General features: G+C 34.7%; 1 protein-coding gene across 2 annotated transcripts in view; it reads right to left on the reverse strand.

The window, feature by feature from the left end:
* Ddr (discoidin domain-containing receptor 2) overlaps positions 1-20,496 on the reverse strand; it is a 159,870-nt gene that overhangs the window by 55,122 nt on the left and 84,252 nt on the right. For both annotated transcript variants that reach the window (XM_015322532.2, XM_089174569.1), the window contains 2 exons: positions 19,788-19,890; positions 7,426-7,657 (listed from right to left, as the gene is read on the reverse strand). In XM_015322532.2, the coding sequence (XP_015178018.1) occupies positions 7,426-7,657; positions 19,788-19,890 (335 nt within the window). The remainder of the gene's footprint in view (positions 1-7,425; positions 7,658-19,787; positions 19,891-20,496) is intronic.

Here is a 20,496-nt window from a genome sequence, read left to right on the forward strand (position 1 = left end):
TAAAATTCGATACGTCCTGTGCTTCCGTTAAGGCTAAGCGTGATGGAGTCGAGTAGGGGTTCGGGAGGGGGAGTTATGGGAGGGTTGAGGGAATGATTTTAAGGTAGGGGAAAAGGAGGGAGAGAGGATAGGAGAGACAGTCGTTTCTATCCTCACCGTACTTCTACCCTTTCACCCCTCATTCCTTCCTTCCTTCCTTCCTTCCTTCCTTTTACTTCCCTTTCCTTTCCTCTTTCGAACCCCATTCCCTGCCCCACCCTCCGTTTCAACGGTGCCACTCGCGGAAGTTACTTTGTAGATAAACGAGATTGAAATTTCGATGGAAATTACCGGTGATACCTGTGGACTTAGACGAACTGTCGCCAAGTCAAACAGGGAACGAGGACTCGTCGATTAAGCACCACCACCACCACCACCACCACCACCATCACCACCACGTTCTTCCTTGCGTGGTGTTACGTTATTCGCGATGTTAACGATCCTCGGAGTAACGACGTGGGTTAAAGTGCCGTATCGATATTCAATGAGAAGCACGCTCGTTACCTATGGCCCGTGAAATAACACCCGTATCTCTTTCTCTACCTATTTGGCTATATCTATCTATCTATCTTTCTCTCTCTCTCTCTCTCTCTCTCTCTCTCTCTCTAAATGCTGTTTATCGACGAAACTCCGATAGAATTCCGACGTTTCTACTTGTGTCGATCGTAAGCTAAAACAAGCGTATCGAAAGCGTCAGCATATGCTAGGTATTGCAGTTATCTTCCTAGTCATTGAACGTTGATTAATGAATGATATTCGTTCAGTTTCATGTGTATATGCGGTTTGTTGTTTAGCTATCGGTACTAATTTATTGATTACGATATGTTAGTTACGTTTTTTTTCTTTTTTTTTTTTTTTAAACTAGATTAATATTGTACGACGTAATTATTAACATGAATTATGTGTTTCGAATATTATTCAATATTTTTATTCGTTTAAAAACTTTATTATTTTACGAGATATTTATTATTATACTGGGCAAAATGAATATATAAAATGTTTCAAGGAAGTTTTTAAGTTTCGTACGATTATTTAGTACTTGTATTATATTAATTGTTTTTGTAAGTATATATTTGGTTATACTACTCGATCCTTTTTTTTTAACTATTAATCGTTCTACTTCGTTATTTAAGGTTTTCTACTTTTTATCGATACGATAACGATCCTATTGATATTTTTACATTTATTACTTTATAATCGGTATCACTTTGTGGAACGTTTTACTGTAGTTATTATTCGTTTTATTGCAACGTCTGACCATATTTCTAATTTTATCACTACTTATCTATCAATATTTACTACGATCGTTATTAAGTCATATTATATATCGTTATATCATTGTAAATATATTAATATTATCATTATTCATCAGAAGATATGAATATATTATATTTATATGCATATATGCAAGAAGGTTTATAAAAGTTTTATCTACCGTTAAGTCTTTAAGCAGTTAAAGGAGATACGTACAACCGGTACATTTGATAGATGCTCGAATATCCTTCTCTCTATAGTTTATGTTATGTGAAATTTTAATGCAATGAGAACTTTTATCTATGGGATTTAACGTGTCTCGAGCCTTTGGGAATGTTATCACTGGGAGTCAGAGAGGTGTGGGAATGGGGTAGGAAAAGCGTGTCTTGTTTTCCATAAGCAGCAACACGAAGCTCTACGTCGCGTTATGACTTTGTTGGCGTGGAAATGATAAATCCGAAAGCGTGAAAATTAACGAGCTTTCCTTCGCACCAACTACTCCACATGCCTCTTTCTCTCTCTTTTTCTCTTTCTCTCTTTCTATCTCTCTCTCTCTCTCTTTTCCTACTATTTCATTCTATCGTCCTCCGCCAATTACCGGAACTTTAACGAATACTTCAATTTTACACGAAACCGTCCGTCCTAATTTTCCTACTACTTCTATCTCTCATATACTACCCTACCCTTTCACAAATGTGGATATACAATTATTTAAATAGAATTATATTTCTTTCTGTATTCCTTTTTTCTTTTTGTTTTTTTTTTTTTTAAATCATAAAATATAAAAAACAAACAAACTTTTCAAACACGTCAAGTTATAAACGTTGAAACAAATTTAATCAACGTGATTTGGAATTCGATGGTTTAATTAATCATCATTAATTACGATATATTGTAGATTATTTTTGATAAACGTGAAACGCGTAACAAATACGTTTGGTTGAACAGGAATTTCTGTAAAATCATTTTCCTTTTTTTCAAATAACGTTAATTAAAGATTCGAATTAGTTTGAATCATAGATACATTTATATATATTTTTTTTGGTTTTTTTTATATTAAATGATAAGATGGAAACAAAAAAAAAAAGGTGGTATAATATGTTGCAAATATTTATACGCAAAGTGTTGAAAGTATAGCATATAAAAGTCGTTTAAAATTAATTTTACATGGAATATGTATTAAAGGTAAAATTTGTAAACCTTTGATAGATTTACCGACTTCGATGTATAACAGCATATTTGATAGCAATATTGATACTATGGAAATCTCCATATGTATTATATGATCTAACGCGTATCAATTATTTATAGCAGAGGTAATTGAACAACGCCGATATCAAATGTAATTTGAAATCGATTCCGTATCAATTACAATCATGATGTATAAATGAAAATGAAGCTCGATTGCGGAACGTATTTTTCATTCGATCATAATAATTTCTGTAACGAATGTTCCTACTTGCATTAATCGTTGATATGAAGATCAAATTAATTTTTTTTTAAATATTTCGTGCGTTAATTTTTAACTCCATATGTATATATATATATATTTATATATTGATCATAATATTATAAATTAATAATGATATAACTAATTTAAAAAGAAAACTCTTGACTTAATTGTAACTCGTGCTAACGTAACACCAAATAAAATACGTTTCATCTGCATGCAATAAACAAACCAAACGTGATATTCTCTGAACCAGTGAATTGTTATTTTATCATTTGCATCAGCAAGATTGAGTTATAATCATTTAATATTCATAGAATCACTGAGTTGATTCTCATGTTGTTTACTGTTCCCGCATATCTACTTATACAATTCAGATTGAAAAATGATCGTACGTTTAAATTCATATCACTTGAAAAATAATTCATAGATTTACGAATAACGTGAGAATAATATTTCTGCGTTAAGAGAGAATGTGAAGAATCAAAAAATAAAAAAATGAAAAAATCTCAAAAAGAAAGAAAGAAAGAAAGAAAGAAAGAAGAAAAGCAAACAAACTGAACGAATTTAATTAGAAAATAGAAGGCTACCGTATCCCTGAACTATTTTAACAACACTCAACTTTGTATTTATTAATTTTCAAACTCGACGTATATGAGTATTGTAGTTGAGAAATTCCAGACATTGGGCCAGACGTTTGAAACGGAAACTGTTAAGGTAACTTTCGAAAGGAATGGTTCTAAAGTAATGCAAAAAAAAAGAAAAAAGAAGAAAAAAGACCGTGACTAACGAATGAGAGGGAAACGTTAGGTGAGGGAATGATGGAAATAGAAAAGAAGAAAAAGAAGAAGAAGAAGAAGTCCTTCTTCTCACCCCTATCAAAAAAAGGAACACAAATACACACCAAAAAAAAAAAAAAAAGGAGAAAAGGAAAGAGTCGGTCGTCTTGGCGTTTCTTTTCCAACTGTTGAAAACGTTGGTTGGTGATGTGAGTTTAGCATAGAAAAAAAAAATGCTTGTGCAAGGTTCGGGTCACGTACGACGACAACGACGACGAAAAGGTGATAACGTAGTCTTCCTATACTCGGACGTAAAGAAATACGAACGTGGAATAGAAACGTGTGTGTACGTGTGTGCACGCTACCTAAAATATACACACCTACTATTACTACTAGCTAGAATGATATATAACACCAGCGAAACCCCCCCCCCCTTTCCAACGGTCCAAACCCTCCTTTCCCCCACTTCTTCCTGCTCCTCATCATTCCTAACTCCTCTCTCTCTCTCTCTCTCTCTCTCGTTCATTCTACCAACCCAGTATTCAAAGCACAAGGAGAGTAAAAGGAAAGAGCGCGTGCACAAAGATCACATGCCGCCCAGATTGAGGCTGCAGGGTAAACGTTCGTGTTCCCACCTTACTACTACTATTACTATTACTACTACTATTACCCCTCTGTTCACTCTACTCAACCATCTACCACCTTCCCATCTGCTATCGTCGTTCCTCCTCCTTGCCCCCTCTTCGACTCCCGGATATCTTCGTCGGTCTTTCGCTTTGAGCAGATCTGCGTGAAAATGTGAAGAAAGTCTGGGGGGCATAAGGGGTGGGAAGAAGGGAGGAAGGAGGAGGAGTAGGAGGAAGAGACTGGCATACGGGGGTTTCTCGTTTCTGGAATAAACGAGATACCAAGCTCCTGTACGTTCGTTGCTTTCTCTCTATGTCTACTTTAAAAGGTTTCTATCTTTCTATCTTTCTTCGTTTACGAATAGTACACGCGTACGTTGATAAGAGATCTGTACCTTTACCAATGTATGTTACATATACGTATACGTTCGGTTCGGTATAATACATAGATAGGATGATACGTATGCAAAGAAATCATCAGTTGAACGAGAAAATATCAGAAGCTTTTCGATGACAACGATTCGCGATTGATGGAAACAGCGCGATCTATTTTCCCGTAAAGCTTCGTTTCTATAAAACGTTCCTTTTGAGTATTACGTTACATCATGAAACGTACTTTTCTCGTATCTATGTTAAAATAAAACAAAAAAAGGAAAAAATAAGAAAAATAAGAAATTTTATTTGAATTTTATATTATTGTTTTTTCTATAAGAGGGTTTCTTTTTTGTTTTTTGTTTTTTTTTTTTCATTGTAACGAAATTATACAAATTGTTTGACGAGAATACGATTAAAACGAGTAATTTGCCGAGTTAAAATAAGTTACACAGTAAATTCTATATCTAAATGAAGTTTTTATCTTTAGATTCCTATGCAAGAAACGGTAACGAAATTTCGTGAGAATGTTCAACGTATTAGTATTCTATTCTCGAGGGAAGCTTAATTGAATTTCGACGCAAACGAAGCACGATAATGGTAATAAATATATGATAGTGAATGATAATATAATAATATAATATATATACATATAAAATGTGAATTGTGTATAGATTTTTGTAATGGTAAAGGAGATATGAAAAATGGACATTTCCCTCGTTGTTACGATTGATTATATCCATATCCCTATAGAATTTTTTCAACGATGAATAAATGCACACGCATCCCTATACCTTCATTGTGTTCCCATTAAAGTTCCATTTACAAAATGTTGGCCAGGCGATTGGCTACGAACAAAAGGGTCTTGTATTCACTCTCATCCCTTTTCCTCTATTTCTTTCTTTTACTCTTTTTTCCCACTTTTCTCTCTCTCGAATCGATATATTCAATATATATATATATATATAAGATATGAATAATTATTTTTTTTTTCATAGTTATACATTTTGCAATGTATATATATATATATATATAGCAACAACAAATATTCACAATCGATTCGTCAAATTAGTAACTACAATTTCGACATTTTCCGTTTGCGCATGTTTCGCTAATAACAACCGATTCGGTTTATTCGAAAATTCACGATGCCCCGGGTGATACCATATTACCCGACATTCATTCGTATATACTAGGATACATTTGGGAAGAAGGAGAGGGGAATGAGTGGTGCAACGGGAGTTGGAAGTAGAGGGGTTTGGAGGATCTATCTGGTCCTACGAACTTCCATGAATTCATTAGCCGAGCCGTGTTTCCGACTAGCTTGGTACCAACCTAGCTAGCTAGCTAGCATCCCGGGGTAGTAGGGTATATCGTGCACACGTTCCAAGCATTGCCGTCGCGTTGTCTATGCAAATGAACTTTATTTTCTCACATTTTTCTATTTCCTAATGTCTCGTACACGCTGACGCTACCCCATTTCTACCGCTTCTACTTCTTCTTCTTCTTCTTCTTCTTCTTCTACCATTTCCCAGTTAAAACGAAAGTTTAACGCTTCCTCACTGATCTTGTTATTCCATGAGAGTGCATGTGTGTTAGTAAAATTAAACTAAATGTATTATCGATAAATTATTTTTATGTTATGTTTCCCCAATGGATTTCGTGTAACACGGAAGATAGCATGAAATTATTCTATACCATTATATCATAGATTTAAGCACAATTTTCCTATCTCAAACTAAATCGTATACGGACAGATAGATAGATAGATAGATAGATAGATTAGATAGATATCGTTGTTTATTAAGCTTTCATCTAATTGCTTTGAATTTTAGCAAACAACGGTTTGTTGCTGTTGTTGTTGTTGTTGTTACAGTTACAGTTACAGTTACATAGACGACGAAATGTTCATACAACAATCAAATTTATGCGTTTGCTAATATATATATATATATAGTATTATTATTATCTAACGCAAATAGATGTACAATCGTCGAGAAAAGACTATGATGATTTAGTTGAACGTCGATGACAGTATTGCTACAACAATGTATTCCCCAACCCCTAATGAATATCCTATCTAGCATTATCATATTGAAGAGACGCTAATTAACGCATCACAACCCGTAATGGCCACTTAACGGTGGACAGTGCTTCTCATTTGTAAACCCATAGATTTTCGTCAACGCGTTGTATCTAACTTGAGAGATAGAGACAAAGCTGAAAGATAGAAAGAGAAAGAGGGAATACAAATGGCGTTCTGCCTCGGGGTTATTGCTCTTCTCTTCTCTATTCTGTTTTCTCTCTCTCTCTCTCTCTTTCTCTCTCTTTTTCTCTTTTTCATCCTTCCGTTTTCGAAGGAGAAACGAGTGGATTTTCTACGCTCAAAAGAGTAGAATTACACTCGTCGCGCGTTACCTTTTGGTTTCTTGTGAAACGGAGGCAAACGTAATCGGATTTCGTTGGCAAGAGCAATTATACAAGTTAACTGTAATTCATTTCGGCAATTTAAGACGATTCTTTTTTTTTCTCTCTCTCTATTTTTCCCTTTCTCATTCTTCTTGTCCTATCTATCTGTCTCGTTTCTTTTTTACTTTTAAAAAGCGACCATTCGGTATCAATCCCTTTAGGAATGGAACGAACACGAACGAGAATCGTTAAGAACAAAGGGTAGTAAAAAGAACTTGGTTGGGTTTTTCTCATTTCGTTTTGTTTCAATTTAATGTCCGTGAGATGATGAAAGAAAGAACCATCAGTGATCGGACACAGCTTGTCGTTTATTTTATTAATTAAATAAAATCGAAAGAGATAGAAAAGTGGTTGAAAAGGAAAAGGATCGAAAGTCGCGACGAATCGAGAAACGTGTTAGTGTATTATATACGTATAAAACGACGAACCAACCAACCTCAGTGCCACGTCGATTTCTCCATCGCACCCACTTGTTGAACCCAGGACGCCAATACTCGACGAAGTATTCCTCTGTGTACTCGACACCGTGACCGTTTCCAAATCTACCTTGTGTCTTTACCGAAGTAAGAATACGAGGATTATGAAGATTAACTTCGAGATATTCTTTTCCTTCCTTTGTTACCATGTTTTTAGGACACCATGCGCCACCACCCTTGTCTTGTCGTAATCTGTAACAAAATAACATACGTATTTAATATACTTTTATATAACGTGTATATTAGTTTTATAATACGAATATTGTAACATTTGATAATTTAAATCAAATTAGAAATCAATTTAGATGAATCAAATAAAAATGAAATTTTATTCCTTGTAAGATTTATTAAGTTATGTTTAAAAAATGCGTCATAAATATTAAACAATGCTAAAACTTCTCTGTTTCTATATTTATATATGTATATATTATCATAGTTAAAGAATTACGATTGTTTTCCGGGGCAACGCACAACGTTGCAAACTTAATGTCGGAGTTATATCACTTTTGTTGCGTGCTGGCAAATTTAGCGGATAACGTGTACGTAGAGGGTTCACTGAGATACTAGGAAGATATGAGAGAGTGAGAGAGTGAGTGTGAGAGAGAGAGAGAGAGAGAGAGAGAGAGAATCTCTACATGGAAATATTTTAGCTGACTTGGACGAGAAGTACTATCATAGAGAGACGGCATACCCGCATGTAAACAATAGACTAGGCGAAACCCACTGAAAGCGTTTGCGGTTAATTAGGCAGCAATGCCGTTAACAATGTCCTAGCTTCTGCCCAACCTTGTCTAAACCTTCTAGTAATTTTGGTTTTCTCTTTATCTTTCTCTCTCTCTCTCTCTCTCTCTCTCTCTCTCTGTCTATCTTCGTCATGTTCTTTTTTCTCTTAGCTCTTTGAATATTTGTATATATCTCTAAATAAAGAAAATGTTCAAAAATATGTTGATCAATTAAATAGAATAAATTCAATAATAATATTTTACATATAAATTCAATTGTTTGAATTAAAAGCAAAAATTAAATAATTAATTAAAAAAGTATCCGATTGATGTACATTACTACGATGTATAAATTACATTAATCGTGACAAACATTGACCATTACGATGATAACACATACGTTATTGAAAAATATTGAATTTATTATTAAATATTAAATTTATATTTGATCAAAAAAAAAAAAAAACGAAATAATTTCCATATAATATATTAATAATTTTTATATAAATAATATTCGATAAATATCAAATTAATTAAAACTTTTAACTGATCGTAAGAGAAGATTTGATTGCATTAGGAAAAGCAAAATAGTCTTTTAAATAAAATTTATGAAAGTGGCAGAGAGAGAGAGAGAGAGAGAGAGAGAGAGAGGTATTTTGCCGTTAGGGATGGTGTTGGAATAGAATGGGTGATTAAAAGTAGCCAAGCTGAGAAATGCACTATGCTTGGTCTGCTCGTGAAAGAGAGAGAGAGAGAGAGAGGCAGAGTGAGAGAATTCGAGCTTGAAAGGGGTTTGTAGATGAGACAGGAGGAAGGGTTTGGATAGAGAAGGAGAGTAGGGCATTAGAGGGGGTGTCTCATCGGTCGAAAGGTGCATTAGCATTGCTAATGACTCGTGGTCGTTACCGTCACACTCGCCGGTAGCAACCACCTTTGCTACGCTTCGTGCCGCGAAACACATTCGTTATGAACCACCCTGCAAAGTCAGCAAAGGGTTCGAGGTTACCTGCGTTTTCCCAGACTCGATGCTAAATACCAACGAGATATCGATATTCTCTATCTTTCACTCTCTGTCTTTCGATAGAAACAGAGAGATATCTCTGTTAGCAACGTTTCCATCTTCAACACAGGAAACTTTTTCAACACTCACCTACGACCATGTCACAGTTATTAACATTACCTACCTTCTTATTTCTCGTTAGATTCGTTTGATCAATAACCAACCAACTAACCAACCAACCAATCATTCTTGAATACTATTTAGTTTCTATTGAAATAACTTTGTTTTTCTTTTTAATTACGTTGAAATCATTAAACACATTTAGACAATAAGCATTTCATCGGTTTTCATTGAATTAATACGAAAATGAAAATATATTTATTGAATTACTGCGTTCCCGTGCTATATGTCAATAAATTGTTAATAAAATTTTCCCGTGTCATTCGTGATGAAAAAAAAAAAAATAAAATAAAATAAAAAAATAAAAAAGAAAAATATAATATAACCCTCCCCGAGCCCCTTCCCTCATCTCTCTTTTTACTCGAAGCTGATGCACGTAACAGGATGGAATACATTGCCGGTGTACCAGCCGTATCCATTATTTTACATTTTTATCTATCAATTTAACGAGAATAAATCATTTTACTCTCTGTGAGGCTACCGCCCGTATTTTTTGAATTTTATCGATAATTTATATACTCGTTTCTAGCGTTGAGAGAGCAAATTTCCATTTTGACGTTCACTTCGTAACTTCTCAACTGAGAAAAATGCGTGAACACAACATATACGATATTTATACATTTCTATAATAAATTAATATTTATGGAAATACGTTAAAGCTATTTATTTGTTTTTCCTTTTCCTATCTTGTTTTTTATCTTTTATTTTTTTTTTATTTTTTTTTTATTTTTTATTTTTTTATTTTTTGGTTTGCAAATAATTAATCAAATCAATTTTAACGGTAATACGTAGCAAAATTATTTTCAATTACTTAACGATACATTAACGAAATTGATTGACAATTTACATGAAAAAGTATGAATCGAGATTGCACGAGAAAAAGAGAAAGAGACAAACAGAGAGAGAGAGAGAGAGAGAGAGAGAACGAATACAAAGTGCATTTAAATTCTGAAACCGTAGATTAGTTTTCACGTAATATCGATTGGGAAAATAACTGAGAGGGGGGGGGGAGGAGAGGGAGAAAACGGTAGAAAACTCCGGAAAAGTAGAGTAGCACCAGATGTCAGTGACTGCAGACTCGTATTGGTCAGACATGTGGACACTAAAGTAAAGTTCGAGACTATTCCGGCACGTACTTAACTGTCGACCAGAGTTAACGCAATAGTTAATGTTCTATCCTTTTTTTTGGTTTTATTTTTTACGGGAGGGAGGGAAGGGGGCGGGCGGGGAATCGTTGGTACGGACATTTATTTCTTTCTTTTTCATCTCACCGTATAAACTTCGTTATAGAAAGTGATTTTTTTTCTTTTCATACGATTTAAACAAACGCCAATCTAGAATATCTAACGAATTTTTTTTGTTTTTTTTTTTTTTGTTTTTTTTGTTAGAATAAAATAATGCGATGCAAGGGAAGATGGAAGTTAAGAGGATAGAAATAAATAGAATGAAGGATAGTAAGAGAGAAAGGGAAAATCATGAAAGACGAATTTACGGTCTATACCAGCGTTTTAACGGTGTCTGATCTCTGTGGGAAATCCCAAGCGAATGTGTTATGCAGTGACTCTGAAAGCAGAGAGATTGGTTCGTGGAGGGAAAGCAGAAGAGCAGAAGAAGAACGGAACCATTCGTAAAAAACGTAAAAAAAAAAAAAAAAGAAAAAAAGAAAAGGAAAAAGAAAAAAAAAAAACGAAAAAAGAAAGACAAAAAGAAGAGTAGAGGAAAAAACGAGCAAGAGGAATGCTCTATCCTGGCTGTCCGAATCGTGAAAGCGGAAAGCGGAAAGCGATTGCGATGGTTCAAAAATTTACCGAACGCGCGGACGCTTTCTTCGTCGCCCGCCTAACCCCTTCTTCTTTTTTCTTTTCTTCTTCTCCTTTTTTTTTTTCTTTTTTCATTCTTCTCCTTTCCTTCGTCAATTGAATTTATACGCATGACGAAAACGTCACGAAAAATCGTTGTAACAATATCATTTTGTGCGTATAAACAACGCCGTTTTTGGTTCGTTAATTGTTTTCTTTTTTTTTTTACTCTTTTTTAATGGATTAATTTATTCGTTGCTTCGAGCAACTTTTTTTTAATGATTGATTTTTAAATTAACAAATATATTTATTATAAATACGATATTACTTAGATTCTTGCCAATCATGTTTTATATACGGTACTTATCCGACACACATTTTTTTGTTAATCACGTTTATTAGAGCTGTGTATGTGTATGTGCATATGTATGCATGTGTGTGTGTGTATATGTCTATATCTGTGTATACTCGAAATTGGGGACACTCAATTGATTGGATCGATTCAAGCGGGACACCGGAGTTGCAAATCGAGTCTCAAAATATAGGCCACCCAAATATGTTTGATCTTTGACAAATTTTCGGTCTCCTCTCGGCTTCACTCGTCTCGATCCAATATTTGAACAACCATAATTTCCAGTTTTCCGTTTATTTTTAATTTAAAATAAATAAATTTCAACAATATGACATAATAAATATGATTTTGTCGCGTAATATCGTATTAACTTTTTTGTCTTTTATTAAATGAAAAATCATTTTTTTTTTCAAATAATATTAAAATACCCTCTTCAAAATGAATAAATATTATATTACTTTAAATTAGGTAACTATCGTAATCATAGATTTATATCTTTACTATTATCAGTAGATCATTTCCGGTACTGTTACCTTTTTCGTTGAGTGTTATTGAACATGTCGGAAATTCGAATGTCGAATGTGGTATCGATTAAATGACTCGTGAAAATTCTTGCCGACCCTACCAATTTTACGCAGCTTCGAATCGTCCTTCCTTTTTGCCTTTCTCTTTCTTTTTTTATCTCTTTCTTTCTCTCTCTCTCTCTCTCTCTCTCTCTCTTTCTCTTTCTCTTATCTTAACCCATCGACTATTCAGGGAAATGGTAGTAACGAGAAACGAGCGAAGCTTAAAAGTACAATAAGGAAAAAGGAATATGGAAAATAATCTGCATTATCTGACAACGAATCGAGCTCGTTCGAAGAATAGTATTAGAACTTATCTTTCGAAATAACCCTAACATCTAACAATACTTTTTCCGATTGGTATCTATACGAATATGGTTACGACATCGAGATATTTTTAGATATTTCTAGTACCTGCTTCTTCAATGAAACAATAGTTCATTTACCCCCAACAAAAAAATTATCGTGAAAATATTTCAAAGATTCGTCAATTCTATGCAAAATGTTTTACCAATGATTTTGTTAAGATTTTGTGAGATAGTATTTATGATAAATTACGTACTTTTGTGTGTGTGTGTGCATGTTTTATTAAGATATAATAATTATAATTCTTTACCATCAAAATCAGACATAGGGTCTTTCAATTTGAAAGCATATCGACAAACGGATGTTTGGTTCAGTATAAAGATAATGCTAGTAAGTTCATGAAAGCTCGGTTGTTATAGGATACAGCCCTTTTCCGAAAGTTAAACGTTGAATGACGATAACAGGGGATAAAGTGGTGGATCGGTATATACATTTATAATACTGTATTGCCTTATCTTGGCTTTTGGTGCTAACCCTAACGAGAGTTACGTGCTGCCGGAAACACGTCTGTATATTCAACCGGGATTCCAAAGTGTCTCCTTGTCTCCCTGGAGTTAAACTTTTGAGAGTAAGAGAGAGAGAGAGACAGAAACTTGATTTACAAACAGTGTCTATGTATTTCATCTTAAAGAAACTAACATCTGTGATTAATTCATTGTTTTAACTGTTTAGTAATACAACATTGTTGTTACGGTAAATATAAATCTAAATTTATAAATTAATTAATCAAAACTATTGTGAAATAAAACTGTAAGATAACAAAGAACTATGTTTAAGTCATCACTGTATAATAATTAAAAGAATTTATTGTTCGTATGAAATGTTTCATCATACGAACAAGCAATGCACCTTATGACAATGTAAATCAAGGCTCAGGATTATGAAGTTGAAACGGATGAGAAACACAACTAGATCACACCTCGCTCATAACGTTGAAACGTTCCTTGTGAACTTAATGGAAGTGGGCGTTACACGTGGTTGCATTAACGCCTTGGAAGTGCAGCAAAATAATCAGAAGGTCTAATGGTTGAAAGCATGAAACACACAGTGGATGAGAGTCGATAAAAGTGCTAAGCTCTCTAGCTACTGCAACTGCTACTGCAACTGCAACCGTTGCTAGTAGCAGTGGTAACCGTGATACTGCTGATATTGCTGCTAACCTTGTCGTTTCTGCCCAAAGACTCTTTTTACGTTCTCACGAGGTTACGTTCTCACCCTTTATGCTGATGCGCTTTATACGTAGTTTATCTTGTACAGGTTTGTGCAATGAAATACATGATGTTTCTGTTGCCGTTTACTATTGCTGCTGCTGCTGCTGCTGCTGCTGCTGTTTCTGTTTCTGTTTCTGTTTCTGTTGTAAACCGCGTGGAGGAAATGACATGAGTTAAAAGTGAGAGAGACAGAAAAGCAAAACGTAGATCGATATTTCTTATCAAAGCCAATCTCTCGTTTGTAGTAAATTATGAATACGTTCGAGGAAAATCTGTGCAAAGGAGTGATGATATCTTTTTGCTTCTTTTGCGCGTCCTGTTTAAAGGGGAAAAAAATAAAAAGAGAGAGAGAGAGAGTACGAATGAAATATACGATCTAAAGAAGAAGTTTCATTGGATTGAAGAGTCGAAGAAAATACTGAAATATTACATTGACATCTACATGTATATATAGGTATATCTTGATATATTTATATCTTGATTTTATATTGGTTATGATTTGATAGTTATTGGTTATTGAATATAAGCTTCGTTGAATTCTTTATACTTCAAATCTATTTCATATATATATATATATAGAATTTCTAAATGACGTTTCTCTAAATTTATTCTTTAAGACCAGTTAGATCAATTTGATATTCTTCTAAAATAGATACTCTTAAGCCAATATCGATCTAAATTTAACTGAATATTTTCAGATGCACTATGTATAATAAATAGTTTTGCAAATATATCTAAATAGATATAGTAGCGTAATATAAGTTTGGTGAAAAGAGGATAACGTTCATACGCTTGACACGAAACGCGAAAACGAGTCTGTATGGGGGAAATAGATTTTTCGTTATCGCCAATTCCTTCGTGCTAGCCAATAATATAAGCTTCAAAGTGGAACCAGTGGTCGATTTCTTCACGGAAATTCAATATCACCAAATGGTTTTTCTACTTGGTATCGAGAATCGGGGGGAAAGATTCAGAATATTTTAGTACGACGTTTTGTTTCTTTCTTTTTTTAAAACAAAAAATATCTATCAACATTTGGTACTCTTAAAAATAAACAAAGACAAGCAAATCGAGCATTATAATTCATAAGTTGATAAATTGATTCGAAATCTCGTTCAAAAAATTATTTTCATCAACTTAAACTACGAGGTTATACGAATAATCTGTTAACAGTATCTTATTAATTATTCGTCATTTTCAACATTAAAAACCCTATGGAGACGTCTTGTTACTTCACGTAGGTTACATGGATGCATTATACTTTAAGAAATTTTACGTTGAAATAAAGGAACGTAGAAAAGTATAATGGAACGCCTCGGGTCGTTTGGGACGATAAAGTAAGAGTCTTCTTCTTCTGTGCTACCGAAGAAACAAGAAGAACAAGAAGAAGAAGAAGAAGTAGAAGAAAAAAATATGAAATTAAATGATTAACCTGCAAAAAAGCTTTTCTTTGTTACTCCTAATAGGAAACTTAATCTTGTGATAGCTAGATTCCTTCAGTATCTTTTTTTCTTCTTCTTCTTCTTTTCTTTTTTGTTAAGCTCTATAAGTTGACAAGGACGCTTCTTTGCGTAACGTAATTTAAGCACATTTTAACAAGCAAATTTCTAAAGGATATTTTTCTTATAAAATAGAATGTAATTTAAACTCAAGTAAGATTAGACTAGCCTGTTTTAGTTCTCGTATTTGTACCCAGGTCACAGCCTTATTGTTCCATATTTAATCGAAATAATCAATAATTTATTGATTATTAAAATATGAATAAAAAAGTTTTGTTATATTAATAAAATTTTCCAAAACAAAACAAAAATAAGTGAAAATATTGGCAAATACGATAAACAATTTTTAGAAACGTATTGATAGCCCCCAATAATGGTCAATCCTCAATAGATGACAGGAGAGTAAAATAAGGGTCGAAGTACGTGGGCGGTGTACTTTCATGAACTTTATATAGCAACCAATCGTAAACTCGGTAACCCCCGTGGGCGATATAAGCTTCGCACTCACCCCTTCCATTTGAAATTTCGACGAAACGTTTCTACGACCTCACTCACTCACTCACTCACTCACTCACTCAGTCAGTCTCGTTCTTCTCTGTTCTTTCATTCCTTTCCACTGTCGAATGCGTTTCGCTTGACTTTCAATTTCAAACTCGTATGAGAAGTTCGATCGATCCTAGCCATGTTATACAGATCGTAAAATAGGAAACGTCATTTTAAAGCCCGTTTATTCTCTTTCTCGTTCTAACGTCAAAAGTAAATCCCATGACAATGAATCGTAATTTCTTGACTGTTTCCTATACAGACGTGCGTTAGCAAATATTCCTCAAGATCAATCTTCTCTTTCTTATTCCCATTTACAATTTTCAACGATGATAAAATTCATTATAGAAAAAGATAAAATAAAAAAAAAAAACACATTGTTAGAAAATATCATCGTATCAAGTATAACGTTTTCATAAGTATACAAATAATTCTTCAACAAAATTTTTCGAAGCATCGAAACACAACAACGTCCCACGTTGTGTTACATGTTAGATGCTTATAAAAGTGATGACCGAGTTAGATTAATCCAAACCACGGTGAATTCAATCAACCAAGTCAAATGAAATTGGACTAAGTTTGTAAGTAAGTGCACTCATAGCAAAAGTCAATAAGTCGTTTAATAAACGAGTATTTAACAAACGACAATGTTGTGTTTCGATCATGCATTTTCTACCCTTGTGGTGGTCGTCGTTAGCGCGTGTCGATCAAAGGAAAAAACAAAAAAAATAAGAAGTAGGAAAAATATATAAATAAAAAAGAAAACAAAAGACAGCTTTATGATAGACCGCAGTGTATTTAAGAACAAAAGAAAAGAGTTAGACTAGACGCGATATAAGTATAAATACTCGGCACTCGGTAGTCAAGTACTGACCTAGTTACACCTTAACTACTCCTCCTATGTTAATTTAACGAAGGCAAAATGCGCGGGCAGCCTCTTATCGCAACGGGGGTAATTCTCCCCAACCCCCTTTTTTCTCTCAATTTCTCTCTCTCTCTCTCTCTCTCTATCTATCTATCTATCTCTCTCTTATTCAAGTGAAACATTCTATGTAAAGTGGGCCCTCCTACGGTTACAAAGCGGCGCGTGCTATGTCAATGAAATGTACGTGAATTCAGTGCTGGTGTACAAAAAAGGAGACCGATGAGAGGGGGATGGGAGAGGGGTAGGGTGAACTGTGTAGAACGTCCAAGATAAACGTCGCTGCTCGTGATGTTATGAAGGGAGAAATATAGGAGATCGATAGCTACTATGCTGTGGTACCTGATAGAAATACACACATATATATATATATACACACACACCAACAAAGAGAATGAAAGTACTGATATTGAGCTTGATAATATATTATATAATACCCTATTTTATATATATAATATATTACAACAAAAAATATATATATATAGATGTATGTATTTTATATTAGGATATATAATTATATTTTATTAGGGGAAGGGGGAGGGATAGGGAGGAGGGGGAGGAATTTCTTTATTAACTTGTAGGAAATTAAAATAAAAAAATCCACGATATGAGTTTATACGGTTGAGTGGATTTTTCGGATATAAAGTGCGAATTCCTCCGTAAGTTAACATATGTGATCATTCTGTTTCGTATGTCCACAGTTAATAAAAACTGACACATTTATTTTTCACGCGTTATCAACCTCGTGTAACATATATCACCGTTGCCTTCTGACTAATGGCGTGGTATTTTATTTTATTTTTTTTATTTATTTATATATATTTTTTTGTAATCGTAAGGATTACAAATAAAACAGAGACACCTGAGTGGCTATACTATTTCATAAATCATCGGAACAAAAAAATGAATTTTGGAAATGGTAACAAAGTAGGATGGTACTGGGGTAGTGTCAATACAAAGTTGAGAAGAAAAGAATACGCCCATATCCATTTTTCTTGTTCAGATATTTTCAACAGTGTAAAAACGCGACGATATTATGTTTATAGGACGCTTTTATGTTTGTCTGATGCTTACCGATACCAACACCCTCCCACTTTCACGACTTGTTGAAGAATCCGACTCGTCACGCTACTATTATATTACACTTTCTTTCTCTTCTTATAGCATTTTTTCCACGTTTAATATATATTTTTTTTTTTTTTTTGATTACTTTTTGCAGATCTATTCTATTCTTTTCTATTTTCTTTCAACTATTGGTTCTAAGGTTCTTTTATCTTCTTTTCTTCGATGTTTCTCAAACAGGGTAGTTACATACCTTACTCATATTTCCCTTCTCTCTCACTCACCTACCCCCACACATATATACACACAATTATACTCTTCTACATTGACTCAGAAAACTTTTTTAAAAAGTACTCCTTAGCCGGATCGTTATAGTTATACAAAAAAAAAAAAAAAAAAAAGAAAAAGAAGAAAAGAAGAAAAATAACTTAAAGTGTCAAGTACAGGGTAATACCCGTTAGCGCTTTGACCTTTTATTGATCGAATCTTCTTCCTTCTTTTTTTTTTTATCATAATCGAATATGTACTTTGAGAATAGGTAGCGAACGAGTTCGTTGATGAAAGATAACAAGGTAATTCGAAAAGGGGGTTTTTTCTTTTTTTTTTTTTTTTTTTTTTTACCAACCAGCTTGGTATCGGACAAATCGCATCTCTGAAAAATTAACCAGTCACGTCGTAACCCCGCCATAGGGTAGCCCTTTTGCGAATAGGAGCTGCGACTCGCCCTAATACAGATTTATTGCCGTCTAAGAGCCGGAGCTGGGCGTCCTAATACAGGTATTACGCTGACGCAGGCACCAGGAATTTACACGAAATTGGAGGTAATTTGTAGGAGTCGAGCTCGTTCCACCCTCTCTGTTCAACCCCCCACTCCTCTCTCTCTGTCTATGCTTACAACCGTCTTCCTTTCTCTCTCGAGTGCACACGTACAAATGCACACAAACATGTCTATACAGGTATACACGAACGCGTATCCTCCTCACCCTATCTTCTATTACGTGTGCTCCTCTCTCTCTCTCTCTTCTCTCTCTCTCTCACTTGGGGATTCGTGCCGTACCGTGGTTGCCTCCTGTGCCCGTTTGCCTACAGCTCCAGCAGCCAACCCGTCCTCACGATATGTAACTCCAGCAAAGGCTATCTAATTGAATGCACCTGCTCTATAGGTAACGTACCACATACGCTTCCTAATTTATGGTCCGTGCCGTTAATTAAAATATGGCCACTCGTGTCGAACTGTATATATAGAAATAAATAAAAGATTTATTTTTCACCCACCACCTTCCCCCTTTCCCAATTCGAAGAGGATGAAGTAAAAGAAGAAAAAGAGGAAGAAGAAAAAGGAGATTTTTTTTATCCTTTTTTTTTTCTTTTTTCGTTCGATTGACCCAGCAGCAATCGTTTAACGTTTACCGTTCGTATCGAAAGAGGAGTAGGAGAATTGATTATTGAAGGTTTACTTTTGGTCTGAGGTTAGCTCGAACGTTTAACGCGATTCATCAAGGATCAAATTTATTCCTGGTTATTAAAGTCAATATTTTATCGCATATCTCGTACCGGAGACCGCAACAAATTGTCTTGCGTCTAGACCGATCGATGTCAAACTGATTTAGAATTTCCGTCTGCTATTGCGAATAATTGCTTTATGCATTAACTCTCGTTACCCCTCATCGATCGATACTTTTATATACATATAAAGAAGAGAAATTGAGAGAAATAATCAAATAGAGAAAAATAGAGAAAGAGATAATTTATTTAACGGAAGGAATGGCTTTAAAAGTAATAAAAAGTGAGATAAACACCGACGCGGCACATGGTACCATGAATTGCTTGCTGTTGAATTCTCTAACAGCAAAAGTATTCCAGGACCGATACGAATTCGGATGGAAACAATTATATGACTTCAACTAAAAACAAACCCATTTATTAACGTTCCCGTGTAAAAGATAAGGGGATAGGGAGAGAATGGAATTCGTTTCTCTCTCTCTCTCTCTCTCTCTCTTTCTCTCTCTTTCTCTCTCTATGGGTTGTAACAAAATGACCACTTTGTGTTGGGCGTTCGACACAAACATTGGATTATACGTGATACCATTGTTCTTCCCTTACCTAGCATGCTTCGGCCCAAGACTGGGATCATACATGGAGCTTGCCGTGATGTCTTCATTGGGGATTTCACCGCTCTCCATGCCCAGAGCGTTGGTGCATTGTCCTGAAACAATTGGAGGACCTGTATTAAACCAGAGATCAATGTCAATCTGTACGTCGTTAACTTCTAACTGATTGTACGAGTCTATGACACAAGTATATAGACCAGGATGAGAGAATCCATGCAAATTAATTACGTAAATGCTTTTAGTTAACCATGAGGTATATACTCTCAGGTACGTGATAGTAATCAAGTTCAACGGAGATAACGAATTACAAATACAGATAATACTATCGCGCCTAGCTTTGTTCCATTCTGTATGAGCTAACGTTTCCGTGGAAGAGAGGATGATAGTACAGGAGGCAGGACAAGAGGTTGTAACGATGAAAATGTTGGTAACACACAGGTAGGCAAGTCCATGATAAATCGTCGAGTTTGCAGGGAAGTCATGTACAACCAGAAAGAGAGAGCGAGCGAGCGAGAGAGAGAAACAGTGAAAGATAAAGAGTAGGGCGGGGAAGAAGAGGAGGTTCGAGGGGTAGGGGAGGGTTAGCAACAGCAAGTTGCGATACGCTGTTGCACTTAAGCTACGGTTCTGCAGTTACGTGGCAAAGTTTCAAAATTGCAGAATGCAGCGGACGTGGGATTAGCCGGACGGCTCTTCGCGCG

The sequence above is a fragment of the Polistes dominula genome, unplaced genomic scaffold (assembly GCF_049000335.1).
Source record: "Polistes dominula isolate Pdom_NZ unplaced genomic scaffold, Pdom_raw_medaka contig_16, whole genome shotgun sequence".
NCBI lineage: Eukaryota > Metazoa > Arthropoda > Insecta > Hymenoptera > Vespidae > Polistes > Polistes dominula.